At 39.8% G+C, this 23464-nt stretch overlaps 1 protein-coding gene and 1 long non-coding RNA gene across 2 annotated transcripts in view; one reads left to right on the top strand and one right to left on the bottom strand.

Moving 5' to 3' along the window:
- LOC117951018 (collagen alpha-1(XXIV) chain) overlaps positions 1-23464 on the bottom strand; it is an 87986-nt gene that overhangs the window by 45514 nt on the left and 19008 nt on the right. The window contains exons 4-14 of the mRNA XM_034882492.1: positions 22231-22284; positions 19609-19662; positions 14090-14143; positions 13174-13227; positions 10526-10570; positions 8657-8710; positions 8224-8268; positions 6241-6294; positions 5144-5188; positions 4156-4209; positions 3762-3806 (exon numbers count right to left, since the gene is read on the bottom strand). Coding sequence (XP_034738383.1) covers positions 3762-3806; positions 4156-4209; positions 5144-5188; positions 6241-6294; positions 8224-8268; positions 8657-8710; positions 10526-10570; positions 13174-13227; positions 14090-14143; positions 19609-19662; positions 22231-22284 — 558 coding nt within the window. The remainder of the gene's footprint in view (positions 1-3761; positions 3807-4155; positions 4210-5143; positions 5189-6240; positions 6295-8223; positions 8269-8656; positions 8711-10525; positions 10571-13173; positions 13228-14089; positions 14144-19608; positions 19663-22230; positions 22285-23464) is intronic.
- LOC117951025 lies at positions 11241-19329 on the top strand. The gene is made up of 3 exons (XR_004658030.1): positions 11241-11293; positions 13802-13804; positions 19319-19329. It is a non-coding gene; the product is annotated as an uncharacterized LOC117951025 (long non-coding RNA).

Raw genomic sequence — 23464 nt, 5'->3', positions numbered from 1 at the left:
ACACCAAATGTTTCCGATATCTTCTTGGCAGATATGTTATTTTGACATCAACACTATCTGCTGTTTCCGACACAGAGCATTCCTTTTTGTCACAACCTTACAACACAACTAAGCCGTGTTGACAGTGTATCCATGTGTATGGGTCTGGGCTTCTCACCACTGCCAGCCCACAACACCCACTCTAATTGACAGCGGGGAGGTAAGAATGGCCAGAATGTGTGGCTGGACCAAAAAAATACCCCTTACAAGCAGGCAAGAAGTTGGCTGGCCACTGACTGCTTAAACCATATCAGAATTGATTATATCGCCAACTGTGTGTGCCAAAAGTGTGTCTGTGTCTAAGGATGTGCTAGCAAATGCACATATGCACCATTCACACAGACAGATAAAAACACATTTAACCAAAAGCCCCTGTACCTGGGTAAATAGGCATGAATTCCTTTGATATTGTGGTAAACATTTTTATTGACGGAACCAGGCAGCATGCTAAATCAAGTTTCTTTTTCTCTTTGATGCTTAAAGGAGAAGAGAGTAAGGGTGAAGGTCATGAGACTTTGTTCCAAGACGAGGACAATGCCCCCTCAACCAGAAAGCTGAGAGAAATTGAATACAACTGAATACATCGACAATTAGGAACCATGGAACTTTGCATCTCACTTATTTTTAGTGTTGCTAAAACTAGAGGTCCATCTGTACTCTGTAAGACTGGTGTTTGATGCTGTGGCACCACTGCAGCGAGACGGACACACATTACATGAGCTTTATCAAAAGAAGCTTTCAACAGCAAACATATGAAAAAGGGCATACTGAAAGGAGAAATTGTGAGAAAAATGACTTTCAGCCCAAAACTCAGATGTTCACCAGCCCAGCTTAAGTGCTTTGGTACATCAACATCCCACGCTGCTGTGGTGTAGCCTGACTGCCAGGTGGTTAGAGATCACCCAATCCATTACCTCCCAGCCACACTGAAGACAAGTGATTAAAGACTTGAAAAAAAACAGATTGTAGCATTCCCTATCCTCTTGCTTCAACACAGCCACTTTAGCCTCAGAAAAGCCAACGAAACATAAAACGCTTCTGCACCCCGTGTATCATACACTAGATGCATCATATACTTGACATCAAAATGCGAGTGGGGAAAGAACAATACAATTACAGTCCATGCAGGTCTTACCATACCACTTTTAAATTATGAAAACTGGTTGAGGTAAGAGTGGTAGAGCAAAAACTCACGCACACACACGCACGCATGCATTCACGCACACACAAGTTTGTGGCACTATATTTTTTAGGACCCGTCATTAACATAATGCATTCCCTAAACCCTTACCCTACCCTTAACCATCACAACTAAATTCTTAACCATAACCCTTGCTCTCACACTAACCATAACCTCATTCTGACCCTAATCCTAAAATCAAGTCTTAACCCTCAAACAGCAGTTTAAACTTGTGGGGTCGAGCATTTTGGCCCCACAAAGCTGTCGGGACCCCCCGTGTATACTGGACTTCTGATTTTTGGACCTCACAAATATAGTTAAAAGAGACAACAAACATTTAAATACACACACACACACACACACACACACACACACACACACACACACACACACACACACACACACACACACACACACACACACACACACACACACACACACACACACACACACACACGGACTAGATGGGGAAAAAGTGTCTGGCTGCTTCATATTTTATTGAGTTGAAAACTGGCAAAGACATTAATTGCATACCAGAACAAATACTACTCTGTTTCTGCTCTCGTTCTGATAACACAACATACTGTACCTTTGTGTAAATGCCTTTCAATAAAAGACTGAGCACAACCAGGGTGTGATTGACACTGGGAAGTGAAAATTAGTTTTCAATGTCAAATCAAAGTTCTTTTTGAGATCTATCCTGTGTTAAAACCACTCAGCTGGAAAGTTGACTAGGCGGATTAAGGAGGCGTAAGTATTTTGGCTCTCATGTATGATTACGCAAAAGTACTTAAAGGCAATGATTTGTTGAGATAAAGATGAGTAACCACTACATCAGCTTTACATACAAAGGTAATCAGCAATAAATTACATAACCCACCTTCTCAAAAGAAATTTCACATGCCAGAGAATTGGGGATAATTACTGTTTGCCATTGAAAATAGTTTTATCTTTTGTTAATATTAATTGAGATACAGGGTGTGTGTGTGTCTGTTTGTGAGTGAGTGTAGTGTATGCCGCACATTCTTGTCTGCATGTGTGTACATCCTGTTCTTTCCAGACCATGCAAACTAATCTCTAAATTTGCTTTAGTAAACTTTACTAGTAAGTTCTACAGCAACACATTGTGCCATGATCCATCACACTAGCTGGGTCAAGTTAGTCTGCAACTCTGAAATTAAACACTGAATGAAACTAATTATCAAATGAAGTGAAATATTCAGATGGGTTTACCTCAAGGTTGTGGTTTTCTCTATAATTTCATTGCTGCACGTGGGTAACCTTGTTTGTGTAAAAATAAAGTGAAAGACACACCGCTGCATGTTTCATGTGTCTGACTGTGTGTAGTAAAGATGACTTACAGCCAATAGCTAAGGGTGAAAGTTTAGGAAGCCCCATCCATCCAGATGTGTCTAGTGCACACTGAGTGACCCTTCAAGCTGCCCAATAAATCCACATGTTATGAGGACAGCAAACCAGTGTAAATGAAGCTTGAAATTACGGCACAGGAAAGGTGTCATATACAGTTGTATCTATTTTTCTGACATGAACTGGGAATGTTTAAAAGGCCTTTTTAACAGCTGTACATGCTGCAGTGAAAAGACAGCATGCTCTCTATTACACTAGATCTGTGACAGTCTAGAATTGGCTCACTGCTGAAATAAGACAGAGCCTCCCACATGGTTATGCTGGTATCATTTAAGCCTTAAGCAGATGGACCCTGGAGTTTTTAAAATTTTTCATTATTGAAATTTGCCAAGGAAAACTAAATCTATTCAAATTCGTATCGCAATTCAAGTTCAACATATTCAAAATTGATTCATAGAAATTCCAAAAATCAATTCATATTTTTTTTTGTAATGCCGGGTATACTATCACATGGCAAAAGTAAACACATTTACATACTGTGAATCATGTTTTAATTGAGAGATTTTCATTGAATTAAAAACAGATTTTGAATCAAAACCTAAGCCTAAAAATCAATATCAAATTGAATTTTCTGAATTGTGCACGCCTACAAATTTCCATATGTTTAGTGTACTTTGTAGACCATGGACCAACTGTGGTCAAAATAATATGCATCTCCTTTACTATACATGTGGGAATTTGTTTCCTTTGTTGGTAGTGTCAACAAAGTCATTGCCCATGGAGTTAGTAGTGTTAAGGATACCTAGACGTACTTACATTCTATTCCTTGAAACACCTGCGTAGTACACAGATTTCAGTCATTAACAGTGAGAAATAAGCTACTGCTCCACTTACTACCACTAACCAAAAGAATAGATGGCCGCATTAAAATTCACATTCATCACTCATGGAGAAACACAGCACATCCTGCTATCCACCATCCAAACCCAAACATCTAACCACTAGAGACAACCAAGTAGACAGAAAGATGGACAGACAAGCAATCTCGGAAACATGTTAAAAGGGAGACAGAAGTAGAACTATGAGCCAAATGAATGTCAGATCAAACATAGTGCCATTAGCCATGAATATAACACAACATTAAACACGATAAAATTGCAAAACTAATACTCACCCTCAGACCAGGAAAGCCGCTAATGCCAATCCCACCAACAGGTCCCTGTGAAACATCACAGCAACATCCTAAGTACACAGGACAGGATACTTACAGTACTGCACATCCCTCATTCCCAAGGCTACATTGGAAATACGGTAACTGTAACTTAGAGGTTTTTCTATTGGCAAAATTATGCTACATGACAAACAGAATACCAGTACAACTACAAATAGCCCAGTACTATGCACTTGGACACATTGTCACTGATGAAAGAGTACAAGTAACAAGCAGGGAGACCCAAGCTTTATAGATGGAGGACAGAAAGGTGAAATAGCATCCAGAGGTAGATCAAAAGTGTAGGATAAAAAAAGTGGACAGCTGTATTCATCTGGAGGTGGACAAGAGTTCTCACCTCATTGCCATCAGGACCAGGAGGCCCCCTCTCCCCCGCATCACCCACCACACCCTGTGACAAAGTACATCCACACTCAATTTAAGAAGGTCAGGGCAACCACTGCTAATTAATCCCTTCACAAATAATACTTTATACAAGTGAATGAACAATAGCTCATTTTGCGTTTTCTACTTTTGTTCTCTTACTTAACTTCTCTGTTTTCTGTTATCTACCTTTTACTCCATTTATAGCATCCGACATGCAATTTTGCAAAGCGGTTGAGCAAATTTGTGTTGATGTGGTATGAAAATTATAATTATTTAATGAAGTAAGATAAGCCAGTGTGTTGGTGAGCTTCTGGAGGGGCTTACAACAGCCCTCAGGACACAGACTTTGATCCAGTTAGCCAGACGCAACGCTTAATGTTTCAGAGAAAGACTCTTTGGATGAAACAGACACCGGGCTGACTGCCCACTTGGCAACTTCAACAGAGAAGCTAAGGCTTGTTTTTAAAACATTAACTTTTCACAGTGTGAGGGCCCAACCTTGACATTCCTATTGTATCTATCTTGATCTGTATTTCTTTTTTTTCCAATGCCACCTAAGAACAAACTTGGCATTGCAGGACCTATGCCAAAATACATGCCATCATATTTCCAATGTTATCTGCCACACCTTGTTTATTGTCTAAAGAAGTTAGTGCTCTCTCTTCTTTTCTCTCTCTCTGCTCTGTTAAACCAGTGGCTCTCGGTGTCCCACTGCTTTAGCACATTCACAGTTGATGTAGCATACAAACGAATTGGATTGCCCATGGGGCTTTTTATGGATACTCCTCTTTTAAGAGGATATACATTATGGAAACATTTCTATATGTTTTTACAATCTCCCTGGTTATCCAGATGAGATAGACAGACGTTCATGCTTGCAGCTGTCTCCTCATAGCTTCTGATAGATGACAAAGGTATATATTTTTGCGTCTATGGCAGGAATCAAAATTCATTATTACATGTCTTCCTTTGGGGCCAGGTTTTCCAACAGGACCAGGAATGCCCTAGAAAAGAAAAACATGGATAAGTGAAACTGATTTCAGACGCTGCTGCTCCAAAGGAATTGGTGTAACATGTTTTAGCCTGGATTAAAATTATTATAAAGATGTATGCAGGCTCACCTCATGTATTTATCTATCTGAAAATAATGTAGGAAACCACCCTCCTCTAATACAATGAATCTTTACTGAAAAATTCTTAACATTCTTAACTTGTGATCCAGGATTGAGAAAATTGTTACATCACCTTAAAATAAAAAGCTCTCTTTGCATAAACTAATCTGACGTGCAAAAGGCCACGACAAAGCAAATCGAGACAAGGATTCCTTGAAACTTAATCTCACAAGAATGAAGGAGTTATATCATTCAGGCATAGCTTAAATGGAAAGTATGTATTTTCCTCACATTCTCTCTGTAAATTTATTATTTTAGATCCGTAAATGATAGCTTTAAATAACTGCTGCCAAGCACATTTTATTGTTACTCAATAGTTTAAAAAAAAGGACAGAAAAATGAAAAAATGACTGAGTAAAAGATGATCTGACATACATCTGTAAGTAGTAAGTAGCTCAACATACAGTAAATCAAGGTGTACTGGAAAAGAGCTGACTACAACATGTGGATAAGGGCAAAACAAATATCTCATAAAAAGCTGGCATCTAGTGTGGCCGGATTAGCTCAGTTGGTAGAGCAGGCGCACATATATAGAGGTTTACTCCTCAACGCAGCGGCCGCGTGTTTGACGCCGACCTGTGGCCCTTTGCTGCATGTCATTGCCCCTCTCTCTCCCCTTTCATGTCTTTAGCCGTCCTGTGGAATTAAAGGCCTAAAATGCCCCAAAAATAATCTTTAAAAAAGACAAAGCTGGCATCTATCAAATCTCAGTCAGGGAGCTATTAAGTGTGAGACAAATGAGGGTAAAACAAATGGAGCGGGAAGACATGAAGTAGAAAACATTATTAAAGATAAATGTGAACTCTACTGGGAATGGAATATGTGTCCAAGAACAATAGTGAATAAAAAGATCTTGTAACGTGCATTTAACAAACATCACTCACTTTCTCCCCATCTGGCCCCAGTGGCCCAGCAACGCCGGGAGGCCCAATGAAACCCTGGAAATCAGCAATATATCATATCACAATATTGTCTAAACAATACAACACATTTTTCAGTGGTGTGATACAGTGACTCATAAAATAATCTTCCCACAATACCGTCATTCTATTTAGCTAAAACACGGCACACTGTTTAAATACCTTGTGATCATAAAATAAGGATATGATTGATGTCAAATAGCAGCATCATAGGAATTACTGATAACATAATATTAGCAATGAATCTGCTACAATCTAGCAGCATTGGCGATTTAAGACCCATTTTAGGGGGGCTCCATCCAGACTCCCATGGTGCCAGACTCATGCCTTTACCTGAGTCTCTATCTAATCTGTCAGAGGGAGAGCAGGAGACCGCTGTAAATTACATGGCGCATAGTGTTAATGGTGTCAAAAAACGTTGCTGACTTTGTGGTTTAGTAGCTAGCTCAGAGATTATTGGCTAATGAAATTACTGATTTAGCACAGAGGGAGGGGGGTGAACACGTTTGCAAGGCACTGTAATCATGTTACATTCTCATTAGGGGCTGAACCCCCCTAAAAGGTCTGATCCTTGAATCACCCCTGTCTATCGGTCTTGAGCACAGGTGGAAACTTTGACAGGATGGTGGTGGTGGACAAATATTCAGGCCCAAATCATTTGGGGGACAAGCCTGATCTGACTACTCCACATAGCATTTAGTTACGGGAATGAAATTTCTTTAAACCAATCAGATTCCCCATGGGGGGGGATAAACTCCGCACAGAGTCGCTGCAAAATAGTCGTGCGAGAGAAAACTCAGATTGGACAGACAGTCTAGCTAGCGGTCTCAATTTACAATGCAGAGATCTGACAAGCAGTCAACAATAGTCCTCACAAATCCACCAAATTAATAAGTCCAACACAAAGAAAGCGGAAGGAAATGGATAATACATGCAACACCGGAGCAGTCCCGGAAGTGGAACACAAAGGACATAGACTAAGTCACACTGACCAAAAGGAGGACCAACATCACCACCCATAAACCCTGGAGGAATACTTTGTGCCAATGGCTGCTGTCAGTCATTCTGTCTACACAAACTCTTTTGACATTCTTTATTGTAAACAGGCAAAAGTTATGTTTACATAAAGCGTTACTCAAGTAAATGCAAAAAAGTATTTTAAATCCAGCAATGTTAACAACAATGTTTGCTTGCTAGCACACATTGATGCATACCTTGTTGTGTTACAGCCACCCGTTGATAACAGGTGGAATAGTGTGAAACCATTGGCAGGATAATGTCTCCTTGGCCGTGTACACAAGATCCATTTCTTTTTTAATGTAAAACCCTAAAATGAATTAGCTGTATTGTCATTCTACACTTGGGATTTTGTTTCTGCAATATCATGGCTCCATTCAAGTATTTTTGTCAATTGACAACAAATTTAGTCAGTATGTAGGAGTAATTTGTGCAACCCTGTCTCCTTCTTTTTCTCTTTCACACACTCTCACATTCACATCTTATCAGTGTAGTGTCTGTCTTTGTTTGGTTTCTTTCTTGCTGCCTGCCTCACTCTGATATAGTAATCCCAGTTATCGTCTTTCTCTTGGCTCCGTCTTGCACAAGCTCATTTGACTCCCTATTGTCTGCTTTCGTATTTTCTCCCATCTGTTTGTATTCCATCCTTTTCTCTTTCCTCCGTTCTCCTGTTTTGGGGGCGTTATTGCTTGCTGAGAAATGAACCAACCAGTCAGCCTTTACAGAGACAACCCAGAGCTCGGAGCAGCCCCCACAAGCAGTCTCACATCAGGCAGAATGTCAGTCATACAAGTAAGATTCCGAGCAGTCTCTCTGGAGCAAAGCTGTGAGCCTGACACTGTCCTAATCCTTTCAGGAAATTAAGTGTTCAATCCAGAGCTACTGAAGGAAAGAGGACAAAATGTAGAGCAAAGAGCCACTTGTACTTACACGAACACCTTTAGGCCCTGGGTTACCTTGTGGCCCAGCTGAACCCTGCAAAAAAAGGAAAGACTCAGGTGAGGTGGACCTATTGTCACAGTAGGGGTAAGCTCAGTGATTTCACATGGTGAGGGAAACATAACCACATAAGACTCCACAGACTGCACACACGAAAAGACGTCGGAAACCTAGTGCACTCATCAATGCATTTCATTGTTAGCTACATTTCCATTATACTGTAGAGGAATAAGCAGCTGTTTACCGGTTTACTCCAAATCAAAAATTGCCAAGAAACATGCATGGGAAAGCAGAAAGAAGTGTGCATTATGCTGTTATCACTATCACTGCTGTGCATTTTCTGTAGAGTTCTTGGTAGAGCAATGAAGAATGTGAGAGGACTTATGGAGTAACTGGAAGCATATTTTTGTATTTTTCACTGCACCTGCCTGCCAGGGTAACCTGCAGCCCCGGCTTCCCCAGGAGGTCCTGGTACGCCCTGCAACAGAGAGAGAGAGAGAGAGAGAGAAAGAGACAAGGGGGAGAAAGAGAGAGAGAGAAGGAGAGAGAGAATGAACAGTGACTAAAGAGATTAGATGGATGGATAAAGTGAAAGAGGAGACACACAGACCTCTACCAGCATTGCCAACTGAGGAATAAAACGAGCACTGTTCATTCCAGACAGCCTCCACCAAGACAACCCCGTCTATTAACTGTACCTTTCGGCACCCCTCCAACCCCCCACCCTCCCCCCCTAACCGGCTCACTGCTGGGGTTTTTCCAGCCCACTTTGCATGTTATACAATTAAGCTGATGCTCATGTTAAAACAATATACTGTTGCTGCAATAACAATTGTCATCTGTAACTTTGCATAAAGCACAGACCTTAAACAGGTGCAATCAGCAACCTTCAGCATATTCATTCCCTGCTGACATTCACTATTATTTTTATCGAGTTTTTTTCATATTCATATTCATCAATGCCTGATATAACCGTACTAGGTGCGTAGATGTAGATTTTTTTAATCTCGAACCAAAAAATAATTGTGTTACTTTTTTCAATCTATCTAGTGATGCAAACAGGGGTGTGTGTGTGTGTGTGTGTGTGTGTGTGTGTGTGTGTGTGTGTGTGTGTGTGTGTGTGTGTGTGTACATGTGTATATGGTCCAATCCTCTTTGTGTGTAAACGCTGTGAAAGTGAACACCTATTTGCATGTAGCTCTCATCTGGAAGAAAATTGAGGCTACTACATTTGGTGCTTGGATCAAAAATATGGCGCAATACATATCCATGGATAAAACTAACATATTGAGAGGAAATTTGAGGGTGTATGAGAAAAGCCGGACGCCATTTGACCGGTTTGTTAAAGAAGACATAGGGGAGCTGCTACTGTTCTACTCTCATATAATTAGGGCAAGAGCGCCGACAGCGGCAAAAGCAGAAGAAATCATTATTATTACAGCAGTTGAATTGCCTTTTTTAAAAGGCTTAACAATCAATGCTGGTGAACATTTAGGTATTTTAAGAGTTTCAGGAATGTGCGCATAAAAATGGCTTGGTCAAGATGTGCAATGGTCAAGATGTACAAATAATGTCATTGGAGCCATACCCTAAACCCAACAGGAAGTCAGACAATTTAAAATTGCCCAATCCAAATTGCAATTTCTGCCATTTCCACATTTACTTTTACAAGCTTCTCCTAGAGAGTTCATCTAATCAACTTTGAATTTGGTCTGTGCCATCTTAAGACGTTACAGATTAAAAGTTATTGAAAGAAAAACTTTTCATCATAGGGCATGGCAGTGGTGGGGTAGCCATTTAGTGCGTTTTGCCATCGAAACAGCAAGGGGGCAACTTGAGTGTGCATGTCTGATTTGCTAAAAACTTTTCAGGCTTCAATAGGGTAAAACCCTGAAGACATAAACACGCCGATATTGGCTCAACGTCATAGCGCCCCCTAGTGGCAACAGGAAAAAGGCCTAAAAGTCAAGGTGCTATACTTAAATGAACTAGCTTTTTCGTTTGATGGACTTCAAATTTGGTCTGTACCATCTCAACAACTTAAAGATGAAAAGTTATTGTAAAAAACGTTTGTCAAACGGTGTGGGCGTGGCGAGCATTTTGAGTGTCAAGTCATGAACAAAAAAGTGTCTGTAACTGCTGTGTACAATGTCATATCTGCTTGAAATTTCGCTGAGGACAAATAGAGGCCAATATTAACCCCAAGTGACAACTGCCGAACTCTAGCAAAATAATATTTTGCTTACACACTTGAACACAAACACACACACACACACACACACACATCACTTACCGGTTCTCCTGGCAGTCCGGCGGTACCTTGATAACCTTTAGAACCCTAGAAGATGGAGTAAAACAAATAGAGCATAGTGTAAGGTCAGGCAGGTCACAGAGTCAAGCTTGGCTGTTAACCCAGCTCATTGTTGACAGTCCAAACGCCAGACGAGATAAGACAGATAAGAAAAACCTTTATTTGTCCTACAATAGGGAAATTGTGGTTTGCAACAGCAAAGATAAGAGCAAAGGTATATAAGTGTACAGAGATAGATTACACCAGCTGATGGCTAAGCTGCTTCCCTCCAAAGCGTATGAATGGATTTCCAAAAAGAGCGCTCTATTTAAAGTGCTTTTCCCAGCCTACCTTGCTGCATCTCGACTAGCGCTTGCGACCCACCTCCACCCTAGCTTCTCCTTTTAAATTTATATTCATGTTGCCTGACTTAATCAATGTCATGTCTGGTGTCATTTTTCTAAATTTAATATTTATTTGTTTATATATTTTATTTATTAGGGACCATGTACAATTTTAAACATAAATGTTACCATCTGATGCATTGTATTAGAGTTAGCCACAGGCTAATTTACCTCTGCAGTCCCCGCTGTGTTCGGTACCCTAGGGGGACCTGCCACTGCTGCTCTCTGCTTTAAGTTAAATGTCAGCATGTTACAGTAACATTCTCAAAATGATGATGCTAACATACTTATGTTTAGCAGGTATAATGTTTACCAAGTACAGCTGAGGCTGATGGGAATGACAGTAGTTTTGCAGGCATTTGTTCATGTTAAATCAAATTATTGGTTGAATAAAGTTTTAAGCACTACACGAAAGTGAAACAGCGGCCGCGGGTTCAACTACGACCGGCAGCCCTTTGCTGCATGTCATTGCCCCTCTCTTTCCCCTTGCATGTCTTCATCTGTCCTGTGGAAAATAAAGGCCTAAAAGGCCCAAAAAGTGTGGGCATGTGTGTGAATCAGATGGAATTGATGATAATACAATAGTATGTGACACGTGTTTTTAAATGTTTCATTTTCTATTTGTTTGTTGCATGTAGTGTTTCTGGGAACCAGTCCATGACCCATTTGGGAACCAATCGAGAAAAAAATTGCCCTACAGCAGAGCAGTGGGGGTGTGAAAACTGGCACATGTAACATTTTCTATGAAATTAATAGTTGTGTCATTCTAATCCACAGTCAGTTTTGTGCCGTAGCCAAATTCCACATTTAGTTAAACAAGCACTACTTCTTTAAACAGGATTTATTGTTCGGTAAAGCAGAGATTTTCTTCCCTTAAGCCTTTTATTTTTCCCCTTGACTTGATTATCAACAACAGATGCTTAGGGCTCCAAAACACAAGGTCAGGGCCAGGTTATTATCTTTTCGGGTTGCGCCGTAGCATTGACTCTGTTGTGTGCTTCTAAGGTTGTGACACATGAACCTTCACAACTGATAAAAGGCCCACATGGGAGTAAAGAGCATAGGACCCGAGCCACTCATTTCCTCTGGAAATACTTGACGGGCACAGTTCATGTGCCGGGTAAATTAGGTCCAGCTACTGCAAACACTTTGATGGCCTCCTGGGAGGCAAGGTGAAGGCCAGCTATGTGGAGACTAGATGCAAGAAGAGGCTACGTGGATAACCGTGACACGATAGCCATGTGGGCAGCAGGTCGATCCACTGCATCCTGATTAAGTCTGTTCTGTAAAGGCCGCAAGCTCAATTCTAGCAACAGATATGCTATGCACATCAACCGCAATTGACCAAGACAATCAAACGCACTAGAGCATCAGTTATCAGATCAGAGGGCATGTGTGTGCATGTGTGTACACTGGCGGACATGGGGAGAATGTCAGTGTTCTTCATTTTATTGATAGCAGCATCCATGAAATTCTCCTTCTATGGGCATGACAATTGCTGACCTGAGGAGGCAAGGGATGTTGTGCATGTCATTGACCCCCGACCCTGGACAGGGTGCCTTTCCTCTTTTGGATGACCTTTGACCTCAACGTCTATCAACTTTAAGAGAGGCAGCAGCACATCCTAACAGCTACCTCTGAAGCTCTGAGAGAGAGGGACAGCTACACAGATGGAGCTATTTGCAGAGACAGAGGTATGCAAAGACAGAGATGAAGAAAACAGAGTGATGTAGATGAAGTAATATGTATGATGTAGTAAAATATATATATATATATATATATATATATATATATATATATATATACACATACACACATACACACACACTTGTTTCTTTCCATTGAGATAAAGCTAGACAGAGAGACTAAAGACAGGTACTGAGCAGGGTGGGCTGTAGGGTAACCTAATACTAATCACATTAAGAGGCCTCAGCTAACGTGTGTGTGTGTGTGTGTGTGTGTGTGTGTGTGTGTGTGTGTGTTTTCATGTGCACACAGGAAAAAGTCAACATAGGTGTTTTTACTCATTCTCTTAACACCTAAACTCTGCTATTAAAACCAACCTTCAACTTTTATGAATAAATTATATGTGTGCCTCCTTTTCCACTTTTTAATACAGGTGATTTAAAGAAGTAAAGCAGAGTTACTTGGTAACATCAAACAAAAACTATTATCTGAAAGTAAGTCTTCAGTGTCAGCTGCTGGTCTAGGCACACAAGTAGTTTACTGTGATAAACTAGATCTTACCGGTGGACCTGGAAATCCATGTGGCCCAGGAAGACCTGGTGGACCTCTGTCACCCTGTTGGAACAAACGAAAGAGAGAGTAACATTACCTACCATTACCATATACAGTTTTATAAGAGCAAGCTCTTCTGATTCCAAAGCAAAAGACTTATAAAAGACATTGTTATGATAAATACTTGAACAGTATAGAAAAGTATGTTAGGAAAGAAAATTGAATTCCTTTAGCTCTGTGACAGTTAACCCAGACACAGGTAAATTGATTTAGTATACATTATTTAACAGCGAATTAATCTTAAATTTCAAATGACAGATGAACAACAGTGCAATAGCTCCAAGGACTATTCATTCATTATCTTGAGCAGAAAAAGGTGGGTTTGAGTTGAGTGAGACGGACAACTAATGTGCTGCTAGATCACAAATGGATGGAGACTAAAAAGTGCTTTTGCACGTCGGGCAGTGTCTACCATCTGTCTATATTAAAGCTTCTTTAATAACAACAGTATGCTGACCAATATTTGGCTATTCTGAAAAAAAGAAACAAAGGTGTGAGGTGAGAATCTGAGGTGGGAGGGTAATGTTGTCAATAGAGGCAAACAAAAGTTGAGAGGTTTGTATCATCCAAACATTAGAAAGTATTAATTTGATAGTGACTCATCATATGCAGATTTGTATTACTCATTATAAACCATTATGCTGTATGATCTATACCAACATTTAGGATCCTTTTCACAATACTGTCTTCAAATAACTGATGAGTAGAAGGACTGTTGTGACAACAAGTCCCAGCTTAGATAAAATGTCTAAAGACAAGTATTGCTTTTAAAAGAGTAAATACTTTGTGACAAACAAGAGGGACTGGGAGAAACCCAGAAACTAGCACAGAGGACCAGGGAACCTGACGGTGGCGGATCTCTTACGTTCTCTCCTGGTGGAGCCTGGCCTGGAGACAGCCCGGGGTCTCCCTTTGAACCCTAAAATAGAAACATAGTTTGCAATTATGGTTATTTAATTTTTTGGTTATTTCACATTTTTATAAATCTTTACCACACTGACGTTCAAATTGCAATGCATTGTGGTTCTGAACAGTCCCAGACCTCCAAATCTGCCTGTAGAAATTTATGGTTGAAGTCATTGTTACATCAATGTTATATGGTTTCATCAGTTTGTAGCTCAACTCCTTATATGACAATGCAGGCTTTAAAGAGGGATTTGTGTCTTCTGCAAACAATGAGACACAGTGTTGGCAAGCACCATTCACATTGGCAAAGGGTACCAGAATCTGAGTATGTGTGAGGACCCTTTGTTTTTGAAGAGACCGCTTTTGTTTTCTAAAAAAAAAAGGCTGTGGCTCATCCTTAATTTGTAACCGTCACAGTTTAAAGCCAGTCTGTGAACAGTTTTCCATTAACCATGATGATAAATTCCACACAATAAAGCTACATCAGTGAATAATAATATTACTTAAAGCTTTTCTTCAAGGCATTTTAAGGGACTTTTAATATGAAAAGAAATTCAAAAGTGGTGTTTGATTTCTGTTCCATTCTGAATACAGCACAGCTTCTAAAGAATCATTTTATCTTACAGTACAACACTTACAACTACAGACAGATCTAAACCAAGCAAGACAGTAACACTTAGCAATGGCGTACAAATGCCTTTGAGGATCTGGACCTCACACAATTTCTGTGCAATCCCTGATCAAATGTTTAAATCCCACAAGGCGAATAATAAGTCAAAGAGTCTGTGAGAATGGAGCTGATGTAAGATGCATGTCTACAGCAATATTACATTTCAACAGCCAGAGGTTTCATCTAAGGTAAGGGCTTTTCTTCCGAAACTGTTCTTGATTAAGGTCATAAAATATTTTTTATTGTTATCCATCTGGAGCTTAGAAAGAGTCCAGCACACTGACCATTATGCAAGCAATAATTAATTTAGAAAATACAACTCTTGAGTCTTAGACCTTCATCAGGTAAATTGTCATACATATAAAAATAAAGTTTAAACTCAATAATCTATCCAGAAAATGCTGCATCTGTTATGGCATGCCAAAGCAACATTGTTAGGAGACCTCCACATCATTTTTAGCTCAACTACGTAATAAGAAGCTGTTCCAGTGGAGCATGAGAAAGAGCCAAAAAAAGAAGTTGTGTACATTAGGGACACAAATGAAATGAAATAAAACTGTGTTTGGATAATACGCATCACTATGATATGTTCTCTGATTATTCAAAAAAAATGTGGTGTGTACATGTGATGACGTGTACGAAGTTCTGAATATGATGTGTATTATGTAGCTTTTCAGCTGTTTATGGTGTGAGGTGCTAAGCCATTGTTGGACGCCTTAGATCCACACATGAGCAGTAGATTTTGAGCATCATGTTTCCATAGTTTTGACCGACAGCCAGTGAGGCATAGAAAGGCTTGGGGGAGGGAGAGGAGAAATTCTACCATAAAACCAGGGTTCCTTTCTTTTGGAAAAAAAACTGTATTGCAGATTCATTCAAGCAGATTGAAATGCTCTTTCAAGCCCTGCAAGCCTGTCGTCATAACATTTCAGAGTGTGCTTAAAACACATGTCAACTAAGCTTAGCATCAGGGACTATATCCCTCTGCATTTGTCCTCGTAACCAAACACATTTCAACAGAAGATGTTTTCCCAAGCTGAGACAAAGAGTCTCTCAATTTCTTTTCCGCCTCCACAAAAGGGTTGGGGGTGTAAGAATGACTCATCAACAGGTCACTTCGGCTTTAGAGACGCTGTTTTTCTGCCTTATGTGTACACATGCATGTGGGTGTATGCGCTGAAGGAACAGCGAGCAAGCAGGTGGCCTCATATTTCATAATAATCAATCGGACACCCTCAACAACCCTTAAGTTGTCCAGGCCAGGTCAGAGGTGAGAGAGAAAAAGTCCATCTATCCCCTTTGCTGTTTGACTAATCAAGGAGGGAAACGGAACATTCCTCTCTTCATGTGTGTGGGGTGAGTTAGACAAAGAGATCATCAATTATCAAAAGTACTTTCATATATTTGTCTCAACAGTGACTGAAATGGGCCAGTACTCACCAGTACTAAGAACCAGAGCTTTAAATGCACTGATATTTATACCAAAATAACTATATATCATGATGTACTGCGTGAAAACCAAGCAATTCTACAAACCCAAATTCCAATGAAGTGGGAATGTTGTGTATACAACATGTAATAAAAACGTAATACAATGGTTTGCAAATCCTTTTCAACCTGTATTCAATTGAATACATTACAAAGACAAGACATATTCATACTCATTTTTAATTGGATGCCTACACGTTGAAAAGCAAAAGTGGAAGAGTCCACATTTCCAATTGTTTTCGGAAATCATGAAGGTCATGTCCTCCGGGCAAAAGAGGAAAAGGACCATCCAGATTGTTATCAGCGCAAAGATCAAAAGCCAGCATATGTGTTGTATGGGGGAGTGTTAGTGCCCATGGCATGGGTATCTTGCACTTCTGTAAAGGCAGCATTAATGCTGAAAGGTACATACAGGATTTGGGCAACGTATGCTGCCATCCATAACACTGTGGTAAATGAGCCCCTGTCCCAGCTTTTTTGGAACGTGTTGCAGGCATTCATTTCAAAATGATTGAATTTTTGCAAAAAAAAATAATAAAGTTTATCAGTTTGAATATTAAATATCTTGTCTTTGTAGTGAATTCAGTGGAATATAGGTTGAATAACATGCAAATCATTGTATTCTGTTGTTATTTACATTTTTCACCACATAACAACTTCATTGGAATTGGGGTTTGTATGCAAAATCCAATGCTCCTAAAGCATGCCTGCTGCCCCGCTAACTGCATGGTGTTTGCAGCCATTCTGTGGCAGCCAGTCGGGACCACAGTCACCACAACCATCTGCATGTAGCTGCCCACATCCTTGCTCAGTTGTATCAATTAATCCTTCACATCTGGTCCAATGCTGAAAACTTACAAGAGACCTAAAAATGCTTTCTTTCTTTCTTTTTCTCTTCATATGAAGTCATGGCTAATGAGACGGGACACAATTATGTCCTGTGGTGAAAACCTGGGTTACAATGATCTAGACTATGGGGTATGTTATTCAAGCCAACATCCACCTTTGTCTCCTCCAGTCTTTCCTACCACACTGGGACAACAACACAGTGTCTCATTATTATCACTCTTGCCTACATCTGGCTGTGTCTGGTTTGTCCCACTTGCACACTCTCCGATCATCAGAGATTGGCGCTTTAGGGAACAACACGTCAATCTCTGCTGTAAGTGCCATTTGATACAGCGGATCAGACTTGAGTGCACATTTTAGAGGACAATTCAGTGACCTGTTGAGATCACAACAGGGTCTTATAAGGCAAGCAACATGAGCTGCAGAGGTCTCCAGATGAGGTCTACAAACCAAGCAGCGCCGAGCCTGAGACTCATGACAAATTCAGGCAAGAGTCAGACTCATTTCACATAATATGGGTTTGGGTCATGTCTAGTACTCAAACATGAGTATAATATTAAATATATAAAAAATCATATACCGGTTACAACAAAAACTGGTAGTTTTGTCGCTGCACGTACCAAATTGCTCTGCACCTGACCCCTTCGGCCCCCACCCCCTCCTCAAGTACAAAAATGTGCAACAGGAGAGAAAAACAGTTCCTAACTTGTCAGTTTGCGTTAGCTAACGGTTTTTATTGTGTCTTTGATGTATTTTTAGAATACAAATAGGAAAATATGTAAGGAAGTCCTATTCTATTTTGGAAAATGTTTAGGAATAGCTTTTATATAAATTAGAGTAGTTCTTCTGACACTCCAAAAGTGTTTAATAAGTTTTTATTTACAGAGTAACTGTTTACTGGTTTATTGTTATGAATGTTTTAGAATATGCAGTGGGGGAAGCTATAATGGTTTTGTCTGTTTATGATGACTGGACAACTAACAGTTAAAGGGGAAATACATTACCACTATCTACAGTGACACTGTGTGTATATCTCTTTCTAGAAAAAAAAGAAATCTGATAATAATTCTGATGATTTGCCTTCCTAGGGGGAGATGGCTCTCTTTGACAAATGAAAAAAACAGACAACTTAATTAGAAAGGAGTCAAATACTTGCCATCAAGCCAGATAAAATGTCCTTTGATTTCTTGTAATAATGACATTGCCATCTTACGCTCTTGGTTCTGTTTCTCACTGGTGATTGGCAGGCCAGTATGGGCTATGACAGTACATCTCCTCAGGCGGTAGAGATATGGCTCAGGCTTGTCATCCCCTTCTCTGAAATCCCTATTTTACTCTACAATAATGACTCCCAAATCCAACCAACTATGCCATCACAAACAAGGGTGCTTTCACATCTATCCCCACTTCTTAGATGGGAAATTATAGGTCATGAAAGTACATGACTTTGAAGACTTTATCTTTGGGTGCAGACTGCCACATTATACAATCAACCATCTGGTTTACAGTAAAACCAAAGTTTTCTATGTGACAGGCAATGTTTTGATTTCCTCGAATATCATAACAAAATCCTCAGGATCAGCAGTTCAACTGGGAATTCCCTTTAAGTAGACTACATATGGAGCCCTAAATCAGAAGAATACATTACCATGGAAGTGTTCATGTCTTCAGAAATGCAGTATTGCAAACGTATGCACTTGACATTACATTTTAGTCTCATTTGATCAAATCTGAGTTCATGACATTGTAAAAGGCATAAAAAAGATAAATTCTCAAACAAAGTCCATATGAAGAAATTTTACTATAACGTTTAAACCAGCACCTTTACAAAGCTCTATTCATACAAAATTCAATGATGTGCCGTTTATGTCTGCAAGTAGTGATTAGTGAGTTTTGTCTTAATATTAATCATTTCCAAGGTTAGGTATCCTACAATTATTTTTAAAAATTGTGGTCATCTTAGTTTTCGTATTCATTAGTACACAGCATGCTTGGGTAACACATCTAATCAGGGGAATGGGCATATTCCAACTAACAAAAACTAATCAGTTGTTTTTTTGCGTTACTTGTAGCTTGATTAAGCATATTATCCAGTGTGCATATTATTGAGAATTGACATCATTGAGAATTGACATTTTTTTCACCGAGCATAGACGGTGAACTACAACAAAGTGGTCTCAGACAATTAAACGAGGCACAGCGACAGTTTAGGCAGAGCACTGCAGTCACACTCATACTGGCTCATCAGCATAAGCTGTTTGGTATTTTGTATCGTTTATTTACCAAAGATTAAATGTTGATGAATGAGTTTGAGGGTATTTTGTCTCTGAGCAGAATCCTTGTCACTGCAAAAGTTGAGCTACGGTTTGCTCACACAGCAGAGCCTTTTCGCCAAATCTAACTGTTTTTCCAATTGCTAAAAATGGTTGTTGGCTGTTTATGTCTCCCTGCCATGGGAGAAGGCCACTCACCTTAGGCCCGGGTGGTCCAGGCTGTCCTGGGCTTCCCGGTGGACCAGTGGGACCCTGGATCAGATTCAGAGAGAGAGAGAGAGAATGAGCAAAATGATGTTACTGTGCATTGTTGACAGTTTAGTATTTAAGCTACAAAGTCATCAAACAGCTAAATTCCCGGAAACAATACAAACTAAAGACGAGTAGAATGAAGGTAATCTTGTAAAAGAAAAATAATGTGTCTAGAATCAGTGAATTCTATAGTTCTGTTGAGAACCTAGCTCAATATCTCACAATAGGAAGCACATTCTGACGTGACCAATCACCGAAGCTCCACTAACACCACATGTGTCAGAGGAAAGACCAATCACCTGAATTCCTTGAACATCACTGGTATGCAATGAATGCACAACCACACATGCAAACTTATGCCTCAAACTAGATGTGCACGCGCGCGCACACACACACACACACAATAAATACACTACATTCCTGCACATCTGTAACTCTGCTGCTTGCAGACCTCACTTTCTGCACTACAGCTAAGAGCATGGACTAAGGCTCTCCCTCCTTCCTTCTTATTTTCTCAATGTCAGTTTTAATGTCATATAAGATATACGAGCATGTTGCACATGCATAGAAAATGTAAAGAAAAAGAAAGTTACATCTTTAAGTCATTATTTGGCTGGTAAAGTGTGATGACATAAAGAGAGTCTTAAATTTTAACTTAGGAAACAATTTGTCTTAGGCATGCCTCACAGACTAAATAAGCAGCTTCTATGGGCATTACTGTGGTGTGATATGTATTGGGCCAGCGAAATACTCAATAGTAAAAAAGGTTGCAAAACAGCAATACAAAAATGTTCTTTATAAAATACTTGATTACATTATTAATCACCAACTGAATTATTAAACTTGTCTTCCAGTTATTGTTTAGAATAAAAGAACCTCTGAAGCAAATTTGTCTGTTTCCATGACATGAAATGCCCACACCAAATTGTATACCCTGGTTCAAAGTCACAGTCTGATAACATTAACAATTAGAGTTAGCAAAATAAGTCTGCTGCTGTGCTGAGACAGCAGAGACATAACCACAGTATCGCACACTGCCCTCAGCTTCCCACCACATAATGATTCCAAGGCTCCCTCTGTCTCCACTTTATGACTTAGCCTATGGGGTTAAGAGTATGTTCTGTATCAGCTATGTGCTTTCCAAGCCTTTTACTAGGAGACATGTTTTCCAGTCAGCCACCTCTTTCTGTCTACCAGCCTGTCTTCCTGTCTATCTGCCTTCTAGTCTGCCTGTTGAGCTTTCTGTTACAATAAAATAAAGCATAAAATAAGTCCGCTTCCCAACCAACTTGAGCTCTGAGTGAAAGAACACAGCCCTCTCATTCCTAGTTAGGGAGCCAGTCCATCGACACGGCAGGGGTGTCAACGCAGGGGGCTTCAGCAAAACAATGTAGTGTCACCTGACATAAACGTTGAACCTGGGTCAACTGTTGCTGCAACGCACGTAATGTCAACTGGCAAAACGCAATGTTAGCCTGTCAAATACATGCAACAACACAATGCTGGTACATTACTTTAACACAGTTTTTCTACTATTACACCTTGTGAATGTTGTGACAAAAGATAACATGTTTTCTGCTGTGATAACTTGCCAGAGATGATAAATCCTCTCTGTGGGTATTAAAAATAATTGTGCAGTGTTCTAGCATCTGTTAAGCCTTTAAACGCTTTGATCCGTTACTCCAACTTCCTGGATCATCTTTCATTGTCTCACTGGTACTTTAAGCACCCACTATGCCCACTATGAGGGGAAAAGAAGCAACAGGGAAAGGCTCCATCTGTATGTGACTTTGAACAGACTATTTACTCCCAGAAAATCACTAACACACACACACACACACACACACACACACACACACACACACACACACACACCACATTTCCCCATGTCAATGAGCAAAGTTTTTTTGGTTCAAAAGCAGATGATCATAACTGTCAACATAATCTAGCTTTAGGTTTTTTATTGCATGTTGTCCACTTCAACACTGACACACTGTAGATATTTACATTGCTTGAGTTAAATTAGCCAGAAGATGTTGCTGTGCAGGGTAGAAACTAAAAAGACCAAAAGTAAACTATTTATGCACCTTCTCCCAAACACATACCACATCCGTTTAGTAAAATGGGTCTTGTTCTGTTTAAAGATGCCTTCAGGGCCTGTGGAATGATTGCAGCATTGCATTATGACAGCATTGGAAGTTGCATACATTGTAGTCTCAGGATTAGACTGGAAATGCAGTCTGTGCTGCCGAAGCTGCTGCTAATAGGAGCTGGAATAGTTTGGTAAGTCAACCTTATTGATCCAAAGGTGCTAATCAAACCAAAATCAGTCTACCAACTAAAAATCTTAGTACAGATGTACAGACCACACCATATAAAGGAGTTTTCTACTGCATGCAAATCAGTATAAGACACCTATCTGTTCAATTTTGAAATCAAATTTTTCTTAATGATATGCCACTATCCCATAAAATGTGACGGTCAGAATGCTTCTCCTCCTGATCAATAGATGACAATTAATTTACAGCGTGCTGCCTGTATACCATCACCTTTGCACAGGTTACTCACCCGAGAACCTCTTTTTCCTGGAGGACCAGGTAAACCAGCGGAACCAGGAGGACCCTAAATCAGAGAGACAGAGGGACAGGAAGATAAAGAAGGGAATGTTGTAGAGAAAGAGAGAGAGAGAGAGAGAAAGAGAGAGAGATGGAGTGAAGGGAAAAAAAGAAAGATAGACTATGTTAATGGCAAGCAATAACATGCAGTTCACTGTCCAAGCCTCCACAATGATGAATATGTGCCATATATTTATGTACAAGCTATGAAGTTCAAAGACAGGAGCCACGTGTTTTAAACTAGAAGCTCTATTAGGAATCTTTGAGCGGAAGGTGTGAGTCACATTCACGAGATGAGACTAACCCATGGAAAAAACGTAGCATGAAACGTAGGGAACAACTGCATGTCATGATCTGATAGATGTAAGATGAAAAACACAAATCACAAATGAAAGAGTTGAACTCATGCTGAACTGCACCCAGTCCAATGTTTCTTTTAGTTTTTAATAGATTTTTTTCTTTTCTTTATAATTTTCAAAGATATATAGTTTTGAAATCTGAACCACACTATCTGTGCATTTCATAAATATTTGATTCTATTAGGGGACAAATACTACTAATAGTTAATTACCAAACAGCCCTAATTACTGCCATCCACTAAACAACAGCCTGTAAAACTTTTCCTTGTACATTGAACATTACTAGATGGCTTTCAAGTGGCTGATTGCCAAAGTCTAGCTGGGAGAAATAACCAAAAAAAAGGTTAAGTTTATATATACATGGAACCACTTGGTAGAAGTCATTAGCTAGGTGCCCGGGTTGGGTCAGTGGTAGAGCAGGCCCACATGTACTGGGAACTTTATGCCTTGATGCATCTGTGACAATTTCCTGCATGTCTTGCCCCCTCTCTCCCCTTTCTGCCAGCTGTCCGGTCAAAAATTAAAGGTGGGGAAAAGCCCCAAAAATCAATCTTAAAAAAAATAAGTCATTAGCTAGCATGCTGAATTGATTTGAGTTGTAAATTGAGTGTAAAAGATACATATTATCTCACATATCTTTGGGACCAAACCAGGCTGGGGCTCCACTTGATTGGTTGAATGTCACAATATTGTGATACAGTGTTTATATATTGATGAAGGGTGCGAGATAGAATTTCTCATTATTATTATCATTAGTTGCACATTCCAAATGTTTGAAGACCATAGGATACTGGGATCACTGCAACATGTAAATACTACCTTCCAGAG

This window comes from Etheostoma cragini, chromosome 9 (genome assembly GCF_013103735.1).
Source record: "Etheostoma cragini isolate CJK2018 chromosome 9, CSU_Ecrag_1.0, whole genome shotgun sequence".
Classification (NCBI taxonomy): Eukaryota; Metazoa; Chordata; class Actinopteri; order Perciformes; family Percidae; genus Etheostoma; species Etheostoma cragini.
The sequence above is the reverse complement of the archived record's forward strand: the minus strand, read 5'-3'. Positions and strand labels throughout refer to the sequence as shown.